The 22,754-nt window shown below is 33.0% G+C and overlaps 1 protein-coding gene across 1 annotated transcript; it reads right to left on the bottom strand.

Annotated features, from left to right (window-relative positions):
- Positions 1-1,796: 1,796 nt before the first annotated feature.
- Positions 1,797-22,751, bottom strand: LOC134261365 (kinesin-like protein KIF15). The gene is made up of 31 exons (XM_062743801.1): positions 22,724-22,751; positions 21,352-21,373; positions 20,928-21,105; positions 20,524-20,600; positions 20,000-20,016; positions 19,691-19,791; positions 19,306-19,476; positions 18,989-19,090; positions 18,524-18,634; positions 18,050-18,175; positions 16,831-16,889; positions 15,321-15,384; positions 14,955-15,075; positions 14,516-14,616; positions 14,032-14,196; positions 13,404-13,605; positions 11,842-11,963; positions 11,582-11,761; positions 11,040-11,237; positions 8,212-8,319; positions 7,639-7,744; positions 7,262-7,392; positions 6,716-6,793; positions 6,335-6,451; positions 5,635-5,811; positions 5,189-5,383; positions 4,470-4,556; positions 4,004-4,084; positions 2,875-2,960; positions 2,651-2,708; positions 1,797-2,475 (listed from the first exon to the last, which is right to left on the bottom strand). The coding sequence occupies exons 1-31, from the start codon at positions 22,731-22,733 to the stop codon at positions 2,113-2,115; spliced, it is 3,714 nt and encodes a 1,237-aa protein (XP_062599785.1). The 5' UTR covers positions 22,734-22,751; the 3' UTR covers positions 1,797-2,112.
- Between the last annotated feature and the right edge of the window lie 3 nt (positions 22,752-22,754).

The raw sequence follows: 22,754 nt of genomic DNA, 5'->3' as shown, positions 1-22,754 counted from the left end.
GTGGGGCCACCTTAGATAAAGTTTTGTATATTTAGCATATATAGAAAACTCTTATAGAAGAGGAATTATATACTTTGTCATATTTAATTTTACTTTTGCTAAATTAATAAGAGAAGAGACCCATGGGCCTTGTAGGTCACCCGTAGCATCATGCAACAATATACCAATGATTGAATTTGGTTGATGTTTTAAACTAGATGCCATGGCATTCACAATTTTGAAAGAGGTACCACTGCTGATCATAACTATACACTTAGCAATTGCATAGTTTTGTTACTTAATACACATAAGCAGGGTTGGGAAACAAAAAATGCATTTCAATAAATCAGTAATATTCAGCAATAATCAGTAGTGTCCCTTGTACCACACATGAACCCACACATTTCACAATGTTGGAAAAGGCACCCTTGCTTATCAAAAATGTTAGATTAATACCAAGGAGAAGGTTTCCAACAATTAATTCATTTTCAGTATATAAGTAGCCCCACCTCAAAATACCCCTGACCCAGGAACCTCGAAAATCACAATTCTGAAATAAAGGTCCCTGCTCATCATAGCTATATAGGTAGTTCATCTGCTTAATACCCAGGAGCAGAGAAGAAGATTTTCAAAGAATTCATGTATTTTCACTATATAATCAATAGAGCCCCACCCAAACACCAGAACCCCTGAACCTGGGGCCATAAAATTCACAATTCTGGAAGAGGCATTCATGTTAATTATAACTATGTACTTAGTTTATTTACTACCCAGGGGTAGAGAAGATTTTCAAAGTAATAATTCATTTTCAGTATATAATCACAACAGCCCCATCGTAACACCAGAACATGTGACCCTGGGGCCATAAAATTCACAATTCTGGAAGAGGCATTCATGCTCATTATGACTATTTACTTAGTTTATTTAATACCCAGGAGCAGAGAAGAAGATTTTCGAAGAAATAAAGCATTTTCACTATATAATCTATATAGCCCTCCCCTAGCACTAGAACCCCGACCCCGGGGCCACAAGTTTCACAATTTTGATAGGACTGAATGCTGATTACAATCATGCCAAGTTTGACTGCTTGATGTCCGGGAGCAAAGAAGATTTTTAAAGATCGCATTAATTTTAGTGGTTTTGGTCCAACCCCTCAGGCCCTACGGGGACAGGGACCATGAAATTCAGAATTTTTGTTCCCCTTCACCCATATATGCTTTAGGTCAAAATTGGTAACTATAAATTCGTCGTATGGTTGCAGAGAAGAAGGTGAAACTGTTCAAATGTTAACACACGACAAACATCGCCTGACGATGGACAAAAACCGATAGGAATAGGTCACCTGAGTTTATTCATACATACATTATGTAATGAAACTTTCACATATTTAATTTTTTCTGGCACAGTAACTTCTTATTGTAAGGTGATTCCAGGAAAAACATCTTTCCTTCATGATATTTATTTCACCAGTTCTCCTTGTTCCATGGGTTGGGTCATGTACAAAAAGCTAAATATTTCATCATTTTTGTTTAATTTACCCCTGAGCATCTATGAAGTTTTCTATTGAATTGTAAAAATGTTAAAAGTTCATGTAAATCTGTTCTAGTCTTAGGCAGGGCTGAGTTGATATAGTCTGAGAAATTCAATGACTGACATTAGCCTCCTCTGAAAATTCTACCGTTATCTTAAACTGTTTTCTTAAACTCAAGTCCTTCTAATCTTCATCTGATGCATTTCTTCCTCTCTTAAACCAAATCTATTCATAATTCACTCAAAATCTTTTGGTTAATATTTATTCTACCATATTCCTTGTAAAGATATATTTGTATATATAGTAATTCAATAGATATATATATTCATGTGAATCCCTGTGGTTTGATTGGGTTTTTTTAAAATAACATTTTTCACTAATACTAAACAAAATGCATTGCTTGAAACAATCACAAAGTTCATTATTAAATGAACAGCGTCAAGTTAAACTGCATGTAAAGTACAAATCATAAAATCACTATTCTGTAGAACTAAAATCTCTTGTAATGCAGCAATGGACAATAAATCTCCCTAACACTTCCCCCATCGAGCACAATAAAACATGCATTCAAATTTCTCACAATCTTCTCTGTCAAGCTCATATCAAACATCTTCCGATTCCTTCTTTAGGGTTTTCGACACATACGCCTGCATAGTGTGAGCTGTCACAAAAGCCTGGTCCAAGTCCATCTGACTATCGTCCGTTAAATCTTCCGACAACCGAACACTTCTATCATTCTGTACGATATCTTCTGACAGTACGGGTTTTCTTTTTATCGGAGAAAGCGTTCCATTCTCCATGCCGTTCAAGGAATCTGATGAAGAGAGTCTGTTTTTGTTTTGCTCCATGTCCTTTAATCTGAGAACTGGAGACATGAATTTTTTCGAAGGAGACTGGTTTTCTTTGTCAATGTCATGTATTCTTTTCTCTCTGCATATCAGTCTGTGTGCCAAGGGACTGTGTCTCTGAAATGAGAAATTGGGGGGGGGGGGGGGGGGGGGGGGGGGGGGGGGGGGGTTGCAATAAGTACCGGATTTAATTAATTAACTGCATCTTCTATTTTCGATGTACATGTACAATATTTTAACTGAAAATACTGTAGATAAACGTAAATTTTATCATCCTAAACTTGTGCCTTACCATTAATCTGTCCATTTCCTGAGATTCCTGGTGAACTGACATCTCTGAATTCCTCAATCTATATCTGTTAAGGACTGATGTACCAAGAATAACAATACTGATACCATCTATACAATACATTGTGGGTCCAGCGGCTACATAATACAGACAAAAGCTGATAGCTTATCATATTAACATGTATTTCTTTATGTGATATAATCAGAATGAAAATGAAGAAAGGATACAGATTGAGTTGTTCTTTGTAGTCCTCTATAACACAAGCCTGCTGAGCGATAACTTCACGACACTGTTCAGCCTTTGTAGATGACAGCTGTCAAAAATGAATCAGTCCTTATTAGATAAATCTTTCCTCATTAATAAGATGAAAGATACAAATACATTTATTATATGATTGAATAATTTCCATCTCTCTGATTGGCTGAGATCCAACTATGTTAGAAAAATACTACGTTGTATTGACCTGCACGTAACGTTCCGGGTGAATACAAGGATTTATTTCCACTACATTGATCTAAAAATAGATCGGGAAATTCCAAATTGATACAAATTGTTTTGGAAAGCTATTTAAACGACTATGACTTTTTTTTTCATATGAACAAAACATAATCAAATAATATATTTTCGGGTGAGTGTGGTAAGAGGGGATGCAGGAAACCCCCTCCAACACTTTTACTGAACAACAATTTTTACTTTTTGGCAGTCAGTTTTCCCTGATAACTCCTTCCTTTCAAAATTTATCCTATAAAATAGACTGACATTATATTTTTTTTTCATAGCAACTAAAATTGATAAAAAAAAACCCTTCAAATTGATACGACTAGTAAGGTTTAATTACATTCTAATTCTGCTTCTCTCTTGTATTTGACTATGACTTAATTAAATGCATACAAGTAATGAGCTGTATCATTTTATCAGTGAATCATATAATAAAACAATTATTGCTGTTTTTTCGGTCAATACAATGATTTAGCCATCTTCGAAGTACAATATTCACCTCGCCCTTCGGGCTCGGTGAATATTGTACTCCTCAGATGGCTAAATCATTGTATTGACCTCATAAAACAGCAATAATTGTATAGTATATGTCAAAGTGTGGTTCATGAAAATTATTCAACATTCAATTTTCTGTGAACATGATGTGCATGCTATAACGAGTTCAGAATAAGATTAGCTGAAGTTCTAGTGGAGCCCTTTGAAGAAAAAGACTTTGTTTACCTTTTTTTTTTATTTTTCATACTTAAGTTTCTTTCATTTTCTACTTATTTTTAAAATATTTGCATTCACTCTGTGAATACTCTTGTGCACATTTAGTAATACATGTATGTAGATAAATGCAACTTGTTTCATATTAACCTCTAAGGCCAGATTTGACTTCTCTTCATGTAGTGCTGCCAGTTCTATTTCCTTCGTCTCCAGTAATTTTTTCAAAGTAGCCTGCAAACAAAATGATTAAATGAGATTTTGCAAAGGAATGTTGTTATGAAAACAAAATGTATCAAACTGTATTGATTGTTCTAAAAACTTCAATGAAGCAGGACTATTCTGCAAATTATAAACAATCTTAAAATTTATGGAACCTTTACCAAAATTCCTTTCTACAAAGACTAAGGAGACACATGTACATGATACTGTGTTTTTTTTCCCCATATATTTTCTGATTTTGACAACATACATACATCTTGACATACTGAGTACATACTGTAGATTTTACAAGGAAACTTTTGACCAAAACATTTTTTTCAAAAAATTGGTTCATGTGCTACATGTAGATCTTGATGCCAAAAAACTTCAAATACATGTACTCTATAACATTACATACCACTTCTTTATCAACTTTCTCATGTTCTGATGCAAAACTGTGGAGGTTTTCTTGAGCTTGGTCCAATTCTTCTTGCAGTGTTGAAATCTAGCAAAGATAAAAATTATAAAATTATCTTCCTATATTTAGATTTGCAAATGTTTTCCTTTATATAACACTACTGAAAGCAAGCTTTTTTATAACTGTATAAATACAGGTACGGGGTCAAGAGGTCATAGATGTGCTTATAGATAAACGTTTGACGTAATTTCTCAGTGACGTCATAAAGGGTCGACGCGCGTTCAGTGGATTACATACATGCCGTTGGGTTTGAAAAATAATGCATTTCACATGTTAAAAGTCACAATCAGGCAAATTTAAAGTATGAATAAGTCACAAATGTAAATATAAGTAATAAGGTATCATTTTTTGAGTTTTATTGGGATGTAAAACGGGTTGGCACATGATCAAATCTTCCATAAAGCCCTTTGGGCTTTATGGGATTTGATCACGTGACCAACCCGTTTTACATCCCAATAAAACTCAAAAAATGATACCTTATTTCTTAAATATCACACATTTTGATATCATATGACAAATATTCTTCCCCTTCCTTTTATTTTTTTTTCTTCAGTGTAATATCTTGGAACAGTTAACAGGTGTTTGTAAAATCCAGTTATCATGTACAATGTAAAATTTACCTAGAGTTTATTTTTCTAAATATAAAATGCTTTAAGTACCTTGTCAGCCTTGCTTTCACTTTCGTTGACCAGTAGATTATTCCTCGTTTCCAGCTCACAGATCCTGCCCTCTTTTTCGTCCAGATAACCCTTTAGCTCCTCCCCCTTCTGAACCTGTGTATCTAATGCATCCTTCATGTTAGATATCTCCATGTTCTTGTCTTCAATTTTCTTCATGAAAGTTGACAATGCTTCCTGAAAGAACAGAAAAGTAATGCATGAGTATAAATCTGTAGAGAATACAGTTGAACCTTGTTATCTCACCAATATCTGGAATAACCAGGGATACATCTAAAGAGTTGGCAGTCCAATCCACTTTTTAATGTATACATATTTTATAATATATTATACACTGTAGGTACATTCATCATTAAATTTTTCAAATCCCATTAATGTTTATGCATGCATGTTTGTTTTTTTTACATTTAAGAAAATTAAAAATTTACCTGGTTCTCTACATTTATCTTCTCCAGGTGTTGAATTTCTGTTGTGAGTGTTCTCTGTTCTTCATCTCTCTTCTCCATATTTTCTTTCAGTGAAATCAGTTCATGTCTTGCTGTTTCAAGCTCATGAAACAATTTATTCTTGTCCTTTAAATTGATGTCAGATTGATTGAGATTTTCCTTAAAAAAACAAAAAAAGGGAAGGGCAAACATGTATTACATGTATACAGATGTAAATGATTATACATGTATGATACGAGGGAAAAAAAACCCAATGGCATCAAGCAAAGCATGTCCTTGCAAAAGGGTACATTGATCCCAATATACATGTAAATTACTACTTGTGGAGTAGAATCATGCATCCACTCACTCTCCATAAACACACATATGCATTGCTATATCCCCTGTACGTTAGCCGAGAGGGGGTAAAAGCATTTTATATCTGTAATTGTCAGATATACATGTACTTTGTTGTTTTATTAACTTTTGTGGAAAAGATGTTTTAAGTTTTTGACAAAACACACATGTACAATTTCGTTGATATGTAAATTCATGGACAGAAATCATATCCTCTTCCAGCATTTGTAAACTTTCCTTGATCATCAAACTTCATGTTGTGGATTTAAAATGCAAAAATAATGAAAACATAGTAAATTTAGTGATTTACACGTAAGACTGATGAATTTCTGGAGTACACCTGTACCTGAATTTGTATCTGGAGGTCTTGTTTCTGTTTCTGTAGATCAGCTATGGCCTCCTCTAACTCCTGGACCTGACATTCTCTGTAGTCTAATGTCTCCTGTACTGTCATCAGCCTTTCCTATATGGACATCAGATTTCAATTTTGTTATTAAACAAATGAAAAGATACCCATTAAAGATACATTTTTTTTTGAATTTATCTTTCTTTTACACAGAGTGTATACCTTTTTTTCATCAGTGTTAACTGTTTCCCTGTGAATTTCAATTTTGCTGGTCATTTCCATTTTACCTTTTTTTGTCTTCTAATACATGTTGGATTAGATAAAGTATAACTTGTATTTTACTATACATGTATGTATACATTATTTCCATTCCTTTCTCACCTTCAGATTTTGATTTTCTTCCTCAACCTCTTCATTTATTCTTTGGAGTTTTTCTACTTCTATTCCAAGAGCACCAATCTGTTTAGAAAAAGAACTAACATTAAATGTCTTTAATACAGTGCAGTATTTCCTATTTCTGCAGATGTGGGAATGACATGATTAGTAAATGTATCTTTTTTTCTTTTGCTATCAAATATTACCCCTGGTAACTGATTTCTTGGTGTATGATCAGTGATCAGCAACAATTCATGAATTAAAAAAAAATTCAAATCACACATGTTCATGTGCAAGTCCTTCTTAATCTTTTAAATATTTAAATAAAGAAAACAAAGAAAACTCCTATAAGGACACCAATGAGACAACAATTTTGTGTCAAAGAGAAAATTATGACTTCAAATGACCATCAAGACTCCATGATGTTTGTACCTTTTAAAATGTTCTTTTATGAAATCTCATATTGATATGCTTTGAAAGAAATTGACTTATTTCATCCAAGTGTGACTCTCAAACACATATCGACAAACAACAAGTTACTAGTACACATACCTTATCTTCAAATTCTCCGGCCTGGCTTTGGACGGCACTTTCCTGAGACCTGCACCTTGTTTTGTAATCCTCTAGTTCTTTCTCTGTTTGTCGCAGAATAACTTTAAGATCTCTATTTTCACTTTCAAAGGCTGCAGAAAAGAATCAGTATAGATCACTTAAACATTTAGCTATATTTAAGTATAATTCAGGTATTTCATTAGTAATAAAGTTTTCTGTAAGCATTATTTGAATATTTATTATTAAAGTGACATCAATATTCATTGAACTCATATTCCAATACAATTAAAAAAAAATTTTAGCCAAATGTACAATTAGGTTTGAAAATTTGGCTAATGTCTCATGTACAGTAAAAATATGCCAAAAAACAAGCTTACTAAGGCATTTAATTTTTTCCTCTTCTAATTCTTGACTAAAGGTTTTGGAGAGTTTACTCATTTTCTCTGTGGTCTCACTTAATGAAGCCCTCTCTCTTTCCAGAATCTACAAATACAGACATGCATCATTAATATGATAAATTTATAACATAATATTACAAGAGTAATCTAATATTAGAAGACTCTTGTTTTCCATTATCTATGTAGCAAACCCCTGAACATAAATCTTTAGATTTCTGCAACCATTTTAAAATTTGGGGGCACGGTTATAATACTGTAAATGTATTATATTTGGCAGTGTATTCTTTTTAACAGCTTTGGCGGAACGCAGCAACCGCTAAATTAAATGCAAAGCTAAATGCCTTGCACATATACACATAAATAAGAATATGAAGAAATTCGCTAAAACAAATCAATGCTAACTTCTTCAAAAATCAATTTCCGCCAAATATCGTACACGCTAAATATAATACATTTACAGTAATCCCACTGATCTCTGCACTGAAAATACTGTTTTAAAGAGCTACACGTTTTCCTAGACATAAAGCTGTGTGTAACAGTTCAGTTTGATACCTCTGTTAACTTGGCGTTCTGGTGATCCACTTTAGAGATATGTTGTCGTAGCTGTATTGTTTCTGTCTCCATGTCCATAATATGCTGATTCAAGGAGCTGTTCTGATCCTGAAGGTAAAGAAATTTCCTATACTGGTTCATATAACCTTATAATTTACAAGTTAATCATGAAAAACATTTACAGCAGTAAAGTTGTGTAGCTACAAAATCTGATGAGAAATACTGCAAGGAAAAAAGTAACATTTTTTTTTTCAAAACCCTATTATTAAAACATTGCTGTGACGTCATGCCTTTGTTCTTGCAGTCTAAAAATTTACCTGTAGCCGTCCGATAATAGTAATTACCAGTCTGATAATATATTATCGGACGGCAATGATAACAAAATCGGACAGTATTTAAAAAACAAAAAGGAGAGAGAAATAAAGGTTAAAATATGTCCAAAACAAAACAAAAATGTTAGGAAAAAAATTCAGGGAAAGCAATCGCAACGAAATCAAGTTTCGATACAAAATAGCAAATCCATGAACAAAGCGAGTTTAAACCTTCCTCAAAATTAATACTTCCCACCTTTTAAAAGTATTTTTGATACAGCACTTCGAATAAGCGAATTTAATCCATTTCTGAGAAATGATCGGTAAATCTTTTAATTTTATAAGGATTGTTTCCAGGTAGCTGCACTTTTAAAACAAGAGAATTTTCCATTCTATTAACTTAAACTCCAGGATTAAAATCCCCATTTTTACTTTCCATCGTGATGGCAATAATATCACCAAAAAATGAAATCTGTATCAATTTCAATTTATGCACAAAATAAATAAAAATTTTCCAAATCAAAAAGGAAATCATTCACCACCGTACCCCTTTCCTGCTTAGCTAAACGACTACCATTGAATGAATGAAATGCAGTAAGAGTTCAATCACTGCTTTTACTGTCTCATTTCTTTTGTCTACTTATTAGACGGGTAAAAAACAATTGATGCCTGAACTCCCATTGTGTTATTATCGGACTCCTCCAGGTAACTTTTGGACATTTAAATGGCAATGTTTTAAGTAAGATATATGCCGAATACTATTCTATATATTTAAAATTATCAGACAGTTTTCGGCCCTAACGGGCCTCAAACAGTCTGATAATTTTACATATAGAACAGTATTCGGTACAGTTGGGTATTGCGAGTGAAAACCATATTGCGATATATTGCAATATTTTACAATATTTTACCTTGAATATTGCAATATATCGCGATATATTGTAGATTAATTATCATTAATAAATTTGTGCAGAAAGTTTAAAATGCTGTCAAGTTCAAAGGGGGGGGGGGGGGGGGGTAAGACATTAATCGCACACATAATTATAATAACCTTTAATTAAATACCAGGTAAAATATTAAAACAAAATGTACTCATTTGATGTATTTTCAAATTGAAAAAAAAGTTTATGCATAGTTTATTCTTTAAACGTTTTTTTTTTTTTTTTTTTTTTTTTTTTGTGGGGGGGGGGTTGTTTTGTTGTTTTATTGAAATAGCATAAAATGTAACTTAATGATTAAAACAATAAATACTATATGGAAATTTTATGTGTTCACAGAATAAAATTAAAGCCAAAAAGAAATTGTGACCTATTTTCGGGCGTTTGGTGTTTTAGTCTGACCCGACCTAATTTCACATTATGACATACGATCAGGAACTGCATTGGCCTATTTCTATTGTTTTAATACACATGCTCCTGGTATAGCATGAAGATGTTTAAAATGGCATGAAACTTGTTAAAAAATGATAAAAAGCAATATTGTATCACGTGAAAACATGGATGGCCATTTATTTGTAATATGTATCTTGAACTTAACATTCATCGTCGATCGTGTAGATTCCATGAGATTTTGAGAACCACAGTACACATGGTATACACCCTGTAGAAATGTTTTATATATTTTCTTTCTTATTAATTTTATTTAAAAGTCTTTTTATTAATTATTAATTTTATTTTGAAGTAAGATATTTAAAATTGCGACTGTGAATGAAAAGCTTCCTCTCTCATTCTGTCTCTCTCTTTTCTCTCTATCTGCCTCTGAAAGCTGACGAAGTATTTTTTGACTATATTGAAAAGGCCTTGGGAAGTTACAAGTATTATTTCAGAAGTTTCTACAATAAAGAAGGTTTTTATATATTTTTATAAATATCGTGAAATACCAGTATCTGATTTTCATATCGCGATATATTGTCGTGGTGGATAATACCGCGATATACCAATATACCGGTAATATTGCACAGCCCTAGTATTCGGCATATATCCATTACATATACAGATATCAGGTAAAACTTGTATTAAGAGACTCTTCAATGTAATAGCAATGCTTGCAATTGTCAGACAGACCTATAGTTGTTTGATCTCCTCCTATTACTTTTGTACAGACCTGTAGTTGTTTGATCTCCTCTATCAGTCATTACTTTTGTACAGACCTGTTGTTGTTTGATCTCCTCAGCTATTACTTTTGTACAGACCTGTAGTTGTTTGATCTCCTCAGCTATTACTATTGTACAGACCTGTAGTTCTTTGATCTCTATCAGCTATTACTTTCGTACAGACCTGTAGTTGTTCTCCTCTATCAGTTTTTACTTTTGTACAGGCCTGCAGTTGTTTGATATTACTTTTGTACAGACCTGTAGTTGTTGATCTCCTTAGCTATTACTATTGTACAGACCTGTAGTTGTTTGATCTCCTCAGCTATTACTATTGTACATACCTGTAGTTGTTTGATCTCCTCAGCTATTACTATTGTACATACCTGTTGTTGTTTGATCTCCTCAGCTATTACTTTTGTACAGACCTGCAGTTGTTTGATCTCTTCTATCAGCCCCTCCTGGTACTCCTCTGTCATGGCCTGAGGTTCTGACTGCTCAAATATCCCCTCGTTCTCCTCAAAGGGAATCGTATCATTCAGGGTGGGGGTGCTACTGTTGGAGCAGGGGGCACATATTTCTCTGCTCCTCAGTCTTTTTACTACTTTCTTAGGTGTTGTTATTGTCTAAAAGATAAAAGAAATTATCCTGTTACAAACACCCTACTCCAGGGATTTCATTTAAAGATGGAGGATGTCATACAGTACTAAACTGAGTTTGTTTGGACAGTAGATTTAATACAAGTGGTGTGTATCAAAATAAAGCATTGTTCTTATAGCTTAATAGTTGCCCTACCCAAAATTTCTTTATTAAATCCATCATTACAATGGTGATGTGTATATAAATTGACTAAAAGCACCATCACTAGATTCAATGCAACAGTATATGCCTACAAGATGCACTGTGCATGTACTTATTTAGTAATCCATTGAACAAATAAGTTTGAATTTTTTAAAAGATTTTACCGTACCTTTACAACCTGTAAATGTCTCTCCTTTATGACGTCCTGCTCGACTTGAGTTCGGATCTGATAGGACTCGAGTACAAACTTGAGATCAGCGTGAGCCTTTCTCACTGAGGCCAGCTCAGATTGCTGCTCAATTTCCTTCTTCTCCCATAAATCCTGGGCCTGTTTCATCTTCTCCTTCAACTATAAAAAGAACATTCATCATCAACATAATCCATTTAATTACTATTTGTGGGTCCAAATTAGATGTCTCAGTTAATTACCTCTTCATTCTCCTCTGTTAGTTTCTCCACTTGAGATTTGTATTTTTCCACCGTTGCCTTGGAGATGTTATCTGTAGCTGCTGGGGTTAGCTTAGGAGTCTGAGTTCCTAAATTTTCCTCAACTGAAAAAAACATGTTCAAAAACATAGTGAGCATAAATATTGATCTGTCAAGAGAAATTTATTTAACATTGTGTAAATACTGAATTCATATTAAGTAGGGATGTCAATTTTACTCGGACAGCTTAGTCGAATAGTCGGATGCTTTAGTTCAATGATAGTCAAATATTCGTTTAATTATAATTATTTTTTCATATCATTTTCATTGTTTGTCTTTTACAGACTAGTTTACAATATTTAACCTTCCCTATCACCATTATGCAACGAATTTCTTAATTGTAAACATGTACGTAGTACAATTACAAACACTGTTCATCAATATGTATCCAATATATGTATTTAATTTCAAAAATTAATATATTAGCTACACATTTTATCTAAATGCAGGATATCAAACGTTCGTATTTGTACTTTCTTTACATAACGGTAGTACATGTACCCCATAATTGAAGCCAATTTTTCCGTGTCCGTCAATGATCTTTGACAGGTACACAATTAAAGCATGTCTCTTACAAAAACAAAGAGAGAGCGAGAGCTTGGGATAAACCTTAATTATGAAATTTTATGCAAACAATCAATGATTGTATTAAATTAATATCAGAAAAGGAAAACACGGTTTAATTACTCTCATAACTGACCCCAATTTACATGTATTTACAATTTTGTAATAGCAGTTTTAATTCATATTCTTTCTGAATAGTTGTATCATGTCAGATCTTAGTTTGAATCTACAAAACTAAACAAATGCCCATTTAAAACGGTAAGAGGTAGGCAATCATTAATAATTAATAAACATGTTTGATTTTCTTTCCCAATCTGCTTTTTTGGTAATTTTTTCGGAGAACTTTACTCTAGGAAAGTTTCACTTGAAGACTGTTTATATATTTGACTGATTCGGTATATGATACATTATGTTTGATGTTACACTGCAGAATACAAGTTCTGTTTCACATAACCTTGATAACACTGTTTACGTGTTTTAATCTACCGGTATACCAAAACTTTAGATTTTGAAGACATGTTTGCCGAACATAAATCGACGTAAAAATAATTTCCTTTGAACAGTTACACCATACTCTTAATTTTACATATGAAAATATTGATCTGTAAATAAATAAAATGAGCAAATATAAGTTTATTGCCTTGAATTCAAAATTACTTTGATGAAACACACATTTAACGAATAACCGACTAAAGAAATTTTAGTCGATAGTCGGTATGATCGAACGATAGTCGAGTACTCGATTATTCGTTGACATCCCTAATATTAAGCCTTGCTTTAATTCTCAAGAAACTAAATATTTCTCCCTTTAATGATATTTTGTTCCCAACTTTTATTGAAAATGGTGGGTATTAAATAGTGTTTGTCCATCTGTCTGTCATTGTCTGTGTGTAAGATATCCTATGGCCTTGGTCAAAAATTAATAAAATACAGCCCCTGACCTCTCTGTTCCTCCACTAGTTTTCTATACAGCTGTTCTAACTCCTCCATCTTCTTGTTGTCCAGTTGCTGTGAGTCCGCTCTCTCGGACCTGGCCAGCTTCAGTTCATTCTTTAGATGCTGTATATCTGCTGCATACTTGGTGATCTTTGGATTGTGTTCTATTTGATATTTTAAGGTCTCTATCTCTGCCCTCAGGTCTTCCTGTTGAGTAAAAAAAAAATGTTTCAATTTTTTTTTTATTAACTCGGTATCTGCAAAGTTTAGAAATATGTGTACATGTATATGCATAAGTTCTTTAGCTAATTATACACAATTTAAAGAAAGTATATATCAACATAAGACTTAAATTTGTATAAAAATCAATCTAACAATGTGATAATTGTATGTGAATAAAAAAATTCTAATCTGTTCTTAGCACATTATGTAATAAAAACCACATGCAAAACATTTGAAATGACCAAGTGAAACTTAATCTCAACCTACATTGTCATTTGACCTTATTCTTTAAATTTAATCCCTAGTTTTAGATAGACAGTTTATACCAAACAGTCTAAAAACAATAGGCATGAAAATTGTTATAATCCCACAACTTGCTGCATTATTAAACTACACAGAACCCCTTCATACAATGGTCTGTTGTAGGGCCGGCTGGACGTCGTGTTTCTCTTTCACGATCTTCTCCAGGCGTGAGATGTTGTTGTCCCGGAACTTCACGATCATCTTACTGCTCTGTAGACACTTGTCCTTCTTATTACAGAGATCCTGTAGCTGTTCTATCCTCTCTTGTAAAATCTGAAATCATCCACATTAACACACTGTTCAAGTACTTGTATTCAACAACCAGGGTATATTTTTATTTTATTAATATTTTGTGACTACTGGGTACACACTTTTTTTTACCATTTTTATACCAAAATTATTTTCAGACTAGCTTGAAAGATATGTGCAAGCTCAAGATGAGGAAAATTACATAAAGTATCCAATCAAAACAGATATAATGGAGAAATTTACATGTACACCAATTCCTTGAGACTCTACATGTACCAACACTTACATGTAAGAGTAAATGGGACCAAGCTATTATTTTTTAGTGACAACAAGATTTACTAACCTGATTCTGTTGATCAGCCTTCTCTCTAAATAGCATACTCCTGACAAACCTCTCTCTCCATTCAGAATCTGTTATAGAGCTAGGTGCTGCTGGTGTTGCTGCTAAAATTTGAATGTATAACATTTACTATTACATGTACTTGAAATATACAGTTTACTCCAGCTTTATATCTTTACACATAGCATTTGCTCTAGGCATGTCCTAAAATCCTGCTAACATGTCAATATATTAAGCTTCTTTATCGTGTTTTGCAGATCTGTTTCAGTATTATTGTTAAATAAATGTTAAATAAATGTTAAAATACATGTATGTGCAACTGTATCATGTACATATATATTTAATACATGTATGCATACAAAAAAGAAATTCTTCCAAAATCAGTTGATAATTTCACTGTGTGAATGATAAAATTCCTAGATTAGTTTTTAGAGGGTCTTACCTGTGGACATCACCTGAGTAGTAGGATTTCCGTTCATGAAAGCAGCAAGTTGTTCTTTGAGACGCTTGATTTCTTGTTGTAAAGAAATGACATTTCCCTGAGTGTCCTCATTCACAACAGCCTATGAAGGGGAAAAAATTAAACAAATACTGTAAGTCCTCTTCATACAAGCACATTACTACATGTGTATGACTTCATGTAAAATATGCTTGTACTTTGGCTCTTTCTTCGTCTCACTCATATGCAATAATTTGACTGCTATACATACACTATAGAACAGGGATATTCTCTTATATCAGGGCCCTTTTATATTTGGTTAAAAAGTTTGAATATCACATGGGGAATTTGAGACTCTACAAGTTTTACCTTGTTTTTAATCATTTTTGCTCTCCTTGCAAAATGTAAAGTTGACAGTGTTTCACCAAAGGATCTACAACAAAAACTAGAACTGTCCAATTGGGACAAAATACCCCCCGCTGGGTTTTTCAGAAGTAAGTTTTTGCATAATAAAGATATGTATCAAACACGACTTATAAAATTTTTCTTCCAGTGACCTTGAACTTCCCAAATGACCTTGGGTCAAGGTCATGACACACCCTTGGGTCATGGGCAATCTTAATGTGAAATGAAAACCTACCAAGTTTATCCATAAGAAAGATATAGACCGGACACGAATTATGAAATTTTTCTTCCAGTGACCTTGAAGTTCCCCAAATGACCTTGGGTCAAGGTCATGACACACCCTTGGGTCATGGGCAATCTTTGTATGAAATGAGAACCTACCAAGTTTATCCTTAAGAAAGATATGGACCGGACACGAATTATTAAATTTTTCTACCAGTGACCTTGAACTTCTCCAAATGACCTTGGGTCAAGGTCATGACACACCCTTGGGTCATGGGCAATCTTTATGTGAAATGAAAACCTACCAAGTTTATCCATAAGAAAGATAGAGACCGGACACAAATTATGAAATTTTTCTTCCAGTGACCTTGAACTTCCCCAAATGACCTTGGGTCAAGGTCATGACACACCCTTGGGTCATGGGCAATCTTTGTATGAACTGAGAACCTACCAAGTTTATCCATAAAAGATATGTGTCAAACATGAATTTTGAAATTTTTCTCCCAGTGACCTTGAACTTCCCCAAATGACCTTGGGTCAAGGTCATGACACACCCTTGGGTCATGGGCAATCTTTGTGTGAAATAAGAACCTACCAAGTTTATCCATAAGAAAAATATGGACAGGACACGAATTATGAAATTTTTCTTCCAGTGACCTTGAACTTCCCCAAATGACCTTTGGTCAAGGTTATGACACACCCTTAGGTTATGAGCAATCTTAGTGTGAAATGAGAACCTACCAAGTTTATCCATAAGAAAGATATGGACCGGACACGAATTATGAAATTTTTCTTCCAGTGACCTTGAACTTCCCCAAATGACCTTTGGTCAAGGTCATGACACACCCTTAGGTTATGAGCAATCTTAGTGTGGAGTAGTAGATTCTAATGTCCCTCTGTAAGAAAGATATGGACCGGACACAATTGCACAGACAGACGGACAGACGGACAGACGGACAAGGTGATTCCTATATACCCCCCCAAACTTCGTTTGCGGGGGGTATAATAACATTATTATAGAAATAAATCAGAAATGTGTATATGTGTATGTACATGTATAGCTTTTCATGCATATTATTTACAGGGCTACAGAAAAAAAAAACATGTATCTAACATATTTTGGGCAATGTTACTTCTGCTGTGTTTCTAGCAAATTTAATTTGATTCACATTTACAAAGTGCATGTAAGACAAAATATAAACTCATAAAACTTCTTTTACACAAAAGAATCTTCCAGTTTACTCTAACTTACTTGGAGCCTGGGTGGATACAAGCAATGATATGTGTTTTAGCATTGCCTCCAAGAGAATCCTGTTAAAGGAAGAAAAAAAAACATATTAATCAGGATCTGGCAAAAATTAAATGGCTCTCCAAATGCATACATGTTAACTCTCCCGATTTAGGCGGGAGTCTACCGCTTTTTCACTCCATCTCCCGCCTACCGATTTAATTCATAAATCTACCGCTTTTCTACAAAAGCTGCGTAAACTAAAGTATTTTTGGTCGCTTATCCATTTTTTTGAAGCCACTCTCATAAAATCTCGCTAGATATCGCGTGATTTGACTTTGAATCATACAAACGCTTTTTTTGTACATAGATTTCAAGCACGGATTTGACAACGACAACAACATAAGACTACCAGTGATTACATTGGTTACGATAAATTAATCAACATCCCTGCCATGAAAAAGGAGATAGCTGATACAGCTTTTATGAATTAGATGAAAACATTTGACATCGTCTTCAAAAGCACAGAAGTTCACAACTTTATAAATTAAATCAATAGAAATCACTCGATTGACCAAGCCATGTGGCACATCTCTACTTTCGTTTTCGATCATCGCGGTAAATCTGATTTATATAACGAAAGATACAAACTTGTTTTAGATCTAGATTAAACCATGCCATCATTTTTTTTTTAAAAAAAACTAAATGAACATTCAGAATTATTGCTTCTAGGTAATCACTCTTCAAAAGGCTAAGTAAAGCAGCCAATCCAAGCAAAATAATGAGCATGAAAAATATCTGAATTTGTACAATTTATGTCAAACTTATGGTATTTCTGTCTTCTTCTTTCCTGTTGATATTTAAGATTAATTAATGTAGGTACCTGATTTCATTAGGCTTATAATATACATGTATATTACTTGAAAGATATCGGTAATCCAAGCGTTAAACAACACGCGCGCAATGCTACCGCTTTTGAGGTCTGAATCTCCCTCTTTTTCATCACAATAGGTTAACATGTATGCCAAATGATAAAGAGTTTTTACCTTGCATTTCTGCAAAATTGCAGATTGGTCATAATATGCATGTACTTTATTTCCTACATATTCGTGTAATAACATTAAACAATTCAAAATTATTTTGAAAGTAAACAGTCAAACATGTCCTGAATCAACATTTTTCTTTTTTAAACTTTAATTTTTTCCAGCATTATTAACTTTTTCATAACACAAATCATTGTTACCCTGAGTAGGAAGGTGAGCCTGGAATCTCTGTAGGGAATGTGTCGAGATTTACCGTGGGCGATGTCCACTAGAGACATGATCACGTTCCCCAGGATAGACAGACTCTTGTTGATGCTCCCCGCCTCCTGACAACCACAAAAATAAAGTCATATAGAGACATACAAACACATAAACATGCATTGTCAAAGATATTATATTTTTGTGTCATTAAATTTGACATACATTGTTTATCTACATATATATACACTGTACATTATATACCTTATAATGTTTGACTTTCTTTTGAAAATTTATTAACTCTGATTTATACCTGTATACATGTATTTTTCATGAAAAACTGGGAATTGATTGTAAAGTATCTGTATAATAAAATTTGCATTATTGTAATGTTTATCAAAGTACACTTTACAAATATAAAGTTTCCTCTGATTTCATTAAAGAATAACAAGTAGAGTTAATTTCCATTTACAAACCTTTAATCTCTGTCCTACTGCATTAGTATCCTTTTGCCTCTCACTCCCTGCCAAATCAACCAAATTCAACTGAGACTCCTTCAAATTCTTTACTCCCTTCCCTTGAGGTTGCTGAAAAAACATCCATTGACTTAAAAATTATATCTAAAAATGTCTGTACAGCATGGAAAAATATTATTTAATACTTATAAAATGCATTAGAACAAGGAGAAGAGAGGACCCCTCCTCCCCACTAAACCAACAACCAGATATCCTCTTACAATTTCACTGTAAACAAAAGCAAAAGCACAAATAGACATACATGTACATGTATCTATAGAGAAGTGTTTTTAACTTTTTCATGTACTAACATCATTTGAATGAAATGTGAAAGGCACATTTTAATATCTCTATGTCTATACAGATCCAAAATATGTGTTTATATAAACTGCATATACATGTACTTTTACTTTAATATCTACACACCTTGGATTCAATTTGAATGGTGAACACAGCATGACTCCTGGAACTCTCTCTGTTCATTGAAGTAGACGCTACTCTTCTGTTGATCCAACCAGATGTTAAAACCTGTCAATCAGATAGATGTATATGTACATTTTTATTGTTTAAGTGTAGATCTTTTTAAAAGTCATCATACAATGTATAAGTACCCTTCATGATGATGAATACAAATAATGCCTTTAGATAATAAATGTACTTGTTTATATTTTATTTTTTAACTTTTGCATCTTGAAATTTGTGCAGGAAATTTTCAAAGCAAATCATTTTTCCAAAACTCTGACCTCATAGGCTTCCAGTGCTGTAGTCACTGAGATTTCAGTCAATCTGTCCACAAATACCCCCTTCTTCATATTCTCCCGCAGGTGAAGGGTCATTGTCGAGGGCTCCATAAGGTCATATATCTGCTCATTGTAGATCTCCAAGAATGAGCATTTCAAGAGGAACTCTGACCCCTACAGAAAAGGATATTTAAAATTTTTTTTTTTTTACACTTGTACTGTACATCCAATTACTATACTGATTAAAGTGATTATAATTAATACAATTACATGTGTATTTCTCTACCAGTTAATTACAATATTAATATTTACACTATCCACTGTAAAATTTTCAAACCAAAATAATGGTGTTTTATACTAACAATGGATGTCAATATACAGTACTCACATTTTCCTGTTTTTCATTAATCAAATTGAACAGATATTCAAAACTCCTTGGAGTGACTCCCCTTAAGTCATGCTGGAAATTGTCTACATCATCAGATGGACCTATATACAGAGTTCACATATATAATGAAAACTGCTACACATGTACATTAATGAACCATTCACTTTAGCCAATGGCTAAAATGCAAAAAATGCTGAAATGCAAATTATTAGTTACAAATGTAAATATTTTTATTTTGAGTAATTAAAATACACTTTGACAATGTTGTAAAAAAAAAATGCATGTTTTACAGCATCGTTTGAAACCCACGGCCAATCTCACATACACTTATTAAAATAAGCTTATGCCAGATTGGCTGTGGGTTTCTGACGATGGTGTTACAGACATCATTATTGTGGATTTGCTCTATCACCATGATCATGACATGAATGTCATGCATGTATTCTACTGTCTAGTTAGTACTCAATTATAAAACATTCATATATTGCCTAAATTTCAATAGTTTTTATTTTTACATGCATATTTGGCCTCCTTAGCGTGAGACACAGAGAGAGATGTGCACGAGATTTGCATGCATATTAGGCCTACTTAGCTCCTGACCTGTCAACCTGCCTAATTTACATTCCGGTACCACTGAGTTATCAAAAAAAAAAAATTAGAAATGGAAAAATAAGTTCATATATTGCCTAAATGTTTTTTATTTTCCATCCTCACCTATCATGTTAAAAAATCAAAGTAAAATGTATGATTAAAAAATGTCAAATTAATTGCCAAAAAAAAAAAAAGAAAACAAAAAATTCACATATGGCCTCATACAGGACTATTGTACTCACTAAGCAAATATGGTTCCATTATATCCTGTTACGCAGCTCTCAATTATTTTCTTACCCATGATGGTAAAAACTGACTCCTAAAATATTAATAAAAGGAAAATCAATTCAATCGATTCATTCTCTGAAGTACAGTTCATAAGTATTCATACACATATCTAGGTAAATTATGCAAGTTCATTACATGAATAAAATATGTGGAAGATAACTTTTCTACATATTTCCAAACTTTCCAAGTTTTGAGACAAATATCAATACTATAAACGATCTAACACTCTACTGTGCTAACAATTTCATTTTCAAAAGATAAGATATATGATCAATTTTATACCCTGGATTTTGAAACAGACAATCCTAAGAACATAATTCAAATGTATATTTACCGATGTTATTCATGAATAAGGTACCTGAGTATCTTGATAATCTGCAACATGATCAAATGTATAGGTTTTTGAATCTGGTTTGCTTTGAACGATGACGGCTGTCTTGCTTTCATTGACAGACACACAAGGTTGACAACCCCGATCATTGTCGTAGGAATCAGGGGGGCGAATTCTCACAAACACTTTAATGGCATCCCCCTCACTTTAAAAGAGAAATACATTTCAGAATTTGTATTAAGAAATAACTTGGATAAAATCATTTTAAAAACTTCTATTAAATTCACTTTACAAATACAGCATACTGGTACATTCAGTTTTAGTTTTTGTTTTACATTGATGTTGCTGGGGTATATCACTGTATATGGAGATGAAAACAGTTTTTTTTAATCAAGAAGTAATCAAATAAGCTTCATCATCAGTGATCATGTTGAACACTTGTTTGCTATACCTTGCTTCTGTTGAACTTTTGTCTAAAATTTAAAAAAAAATAAATGTTAAGTACATTTCATAAGCTATATTAAACACAACACTCTATTTATATCATACAGTGGATTATTTTTTATGGGTGCTACTTTTAGCTTATTCTCAACATTTTAAATCACCGAATGATAATGAAGTGTGAATTCACTAATGTGTACTGCTACTTGAAATATGTTACATTTGTACATATTCATTCATACAATTTATGGACTACATCTGTAGCTTAAGGGTCTGAAAAAAATTGGGATGGACCCTGGACGACCAGAAAAATGTGTAAATTTATTGTGCACAAAGAAGTGCGCTGTGTCATTATTTAATTCTCCGTATATATATGTCTTCTCAAAATAATAAAAACTGTGTTATTTCTAACATACTTTTTTATACTACTAACACAATGAAACATTCCTCAAACCCTTTGTTAATTACCCTCCTGGGCCTGAAATTAAAACCATCAATAATTTCCCATTTAAAAGGCCATTTTAAGTTTCAAGACATTTCAGTCCAATGCACTTCAATCTTCATACATGACTGGTACATAAAACTTTGTTGTGGAAGTAGTAAGAAAATATATTAGAAACACATACATGTAGTAAGTAGTAATTTGATTTTGATATATACAGAGGAATTTTTCGAGAAACAGCTTCTATTTTGTTGCATAATACACTTTTTCTTCAGTGAGTGGCACTGTAGCTCTCGGGTCTTCTATTATTCTCTTTAGAAAAATGGACAAGGATGTAGGCGAAAGCCTGTCCACTTCTCTAAATAGAAAAGTCCTTCTCAATTTTTTTCAGACCAGCGAACTACAGGATCTGCAGCTTCCACACACACTAGTCTCTGAAATAATGACCACGTGATACTACCCATTGGGGCATAAGGTATTTCTGTCATACTTTCCTTATCATCATTCAGTTTCTTTCAATGCTAAATTGCTTTTAAAATGGTAATATAGTCTCTTACAACATGCTATATTAAATATTTACCTGCTATAAGAATAATATTACATATCAATTTAGTTTTTTGTACACAATGTATATTTTTTGATATATCGAAAATGGCGGGCTTCTTTTTGTTGCATAATAAATATACTTTTTCTTCGTAGCATTGTCGAAATTTCAATTATTCTCTTTAAAAAATACAAAGATACATTTAAAAAAGAACCTAAATTAACTCAGTTTATTCTAATTTCAAATTTGTGTGCATATTTTAGTTTAATACAGATGTTATAACATAACAAAAGCAGATAATTAGATATATAGGTCTTTGCTATAGAGATTTTCAATTTTGCGATTCTCTCAAATCCATTGAACGACTTATTTTTCTTTAAAAATGAAAGTATTTACCTGCTGTCATATTAATTTAGTGTGTACACAC

The sequence above is a fragment of the Saccostrea cucullata genome, unplaced genomic scaffold (genome assembly GCF_032062105.1).
Source record: "Saccostrea cucullata isolate Sc308-1 unplaced genomic scaffold, CSIRO_AGI_Scuc_v1 ctg627, whole genome shotgun sequence".
Taxonomy (NCBI): Eukaryota; Metazoa; Mollusca; class Bivalvia; order Ostreida; family Ostreidae; genus Saccostrea; species Saccostrea cuccullata.
The sequence above is the reverse complement of the archived record's forward strand: the minus strand, read 5'-3'. Positions and strand labels throughout refer to the sequence as shown.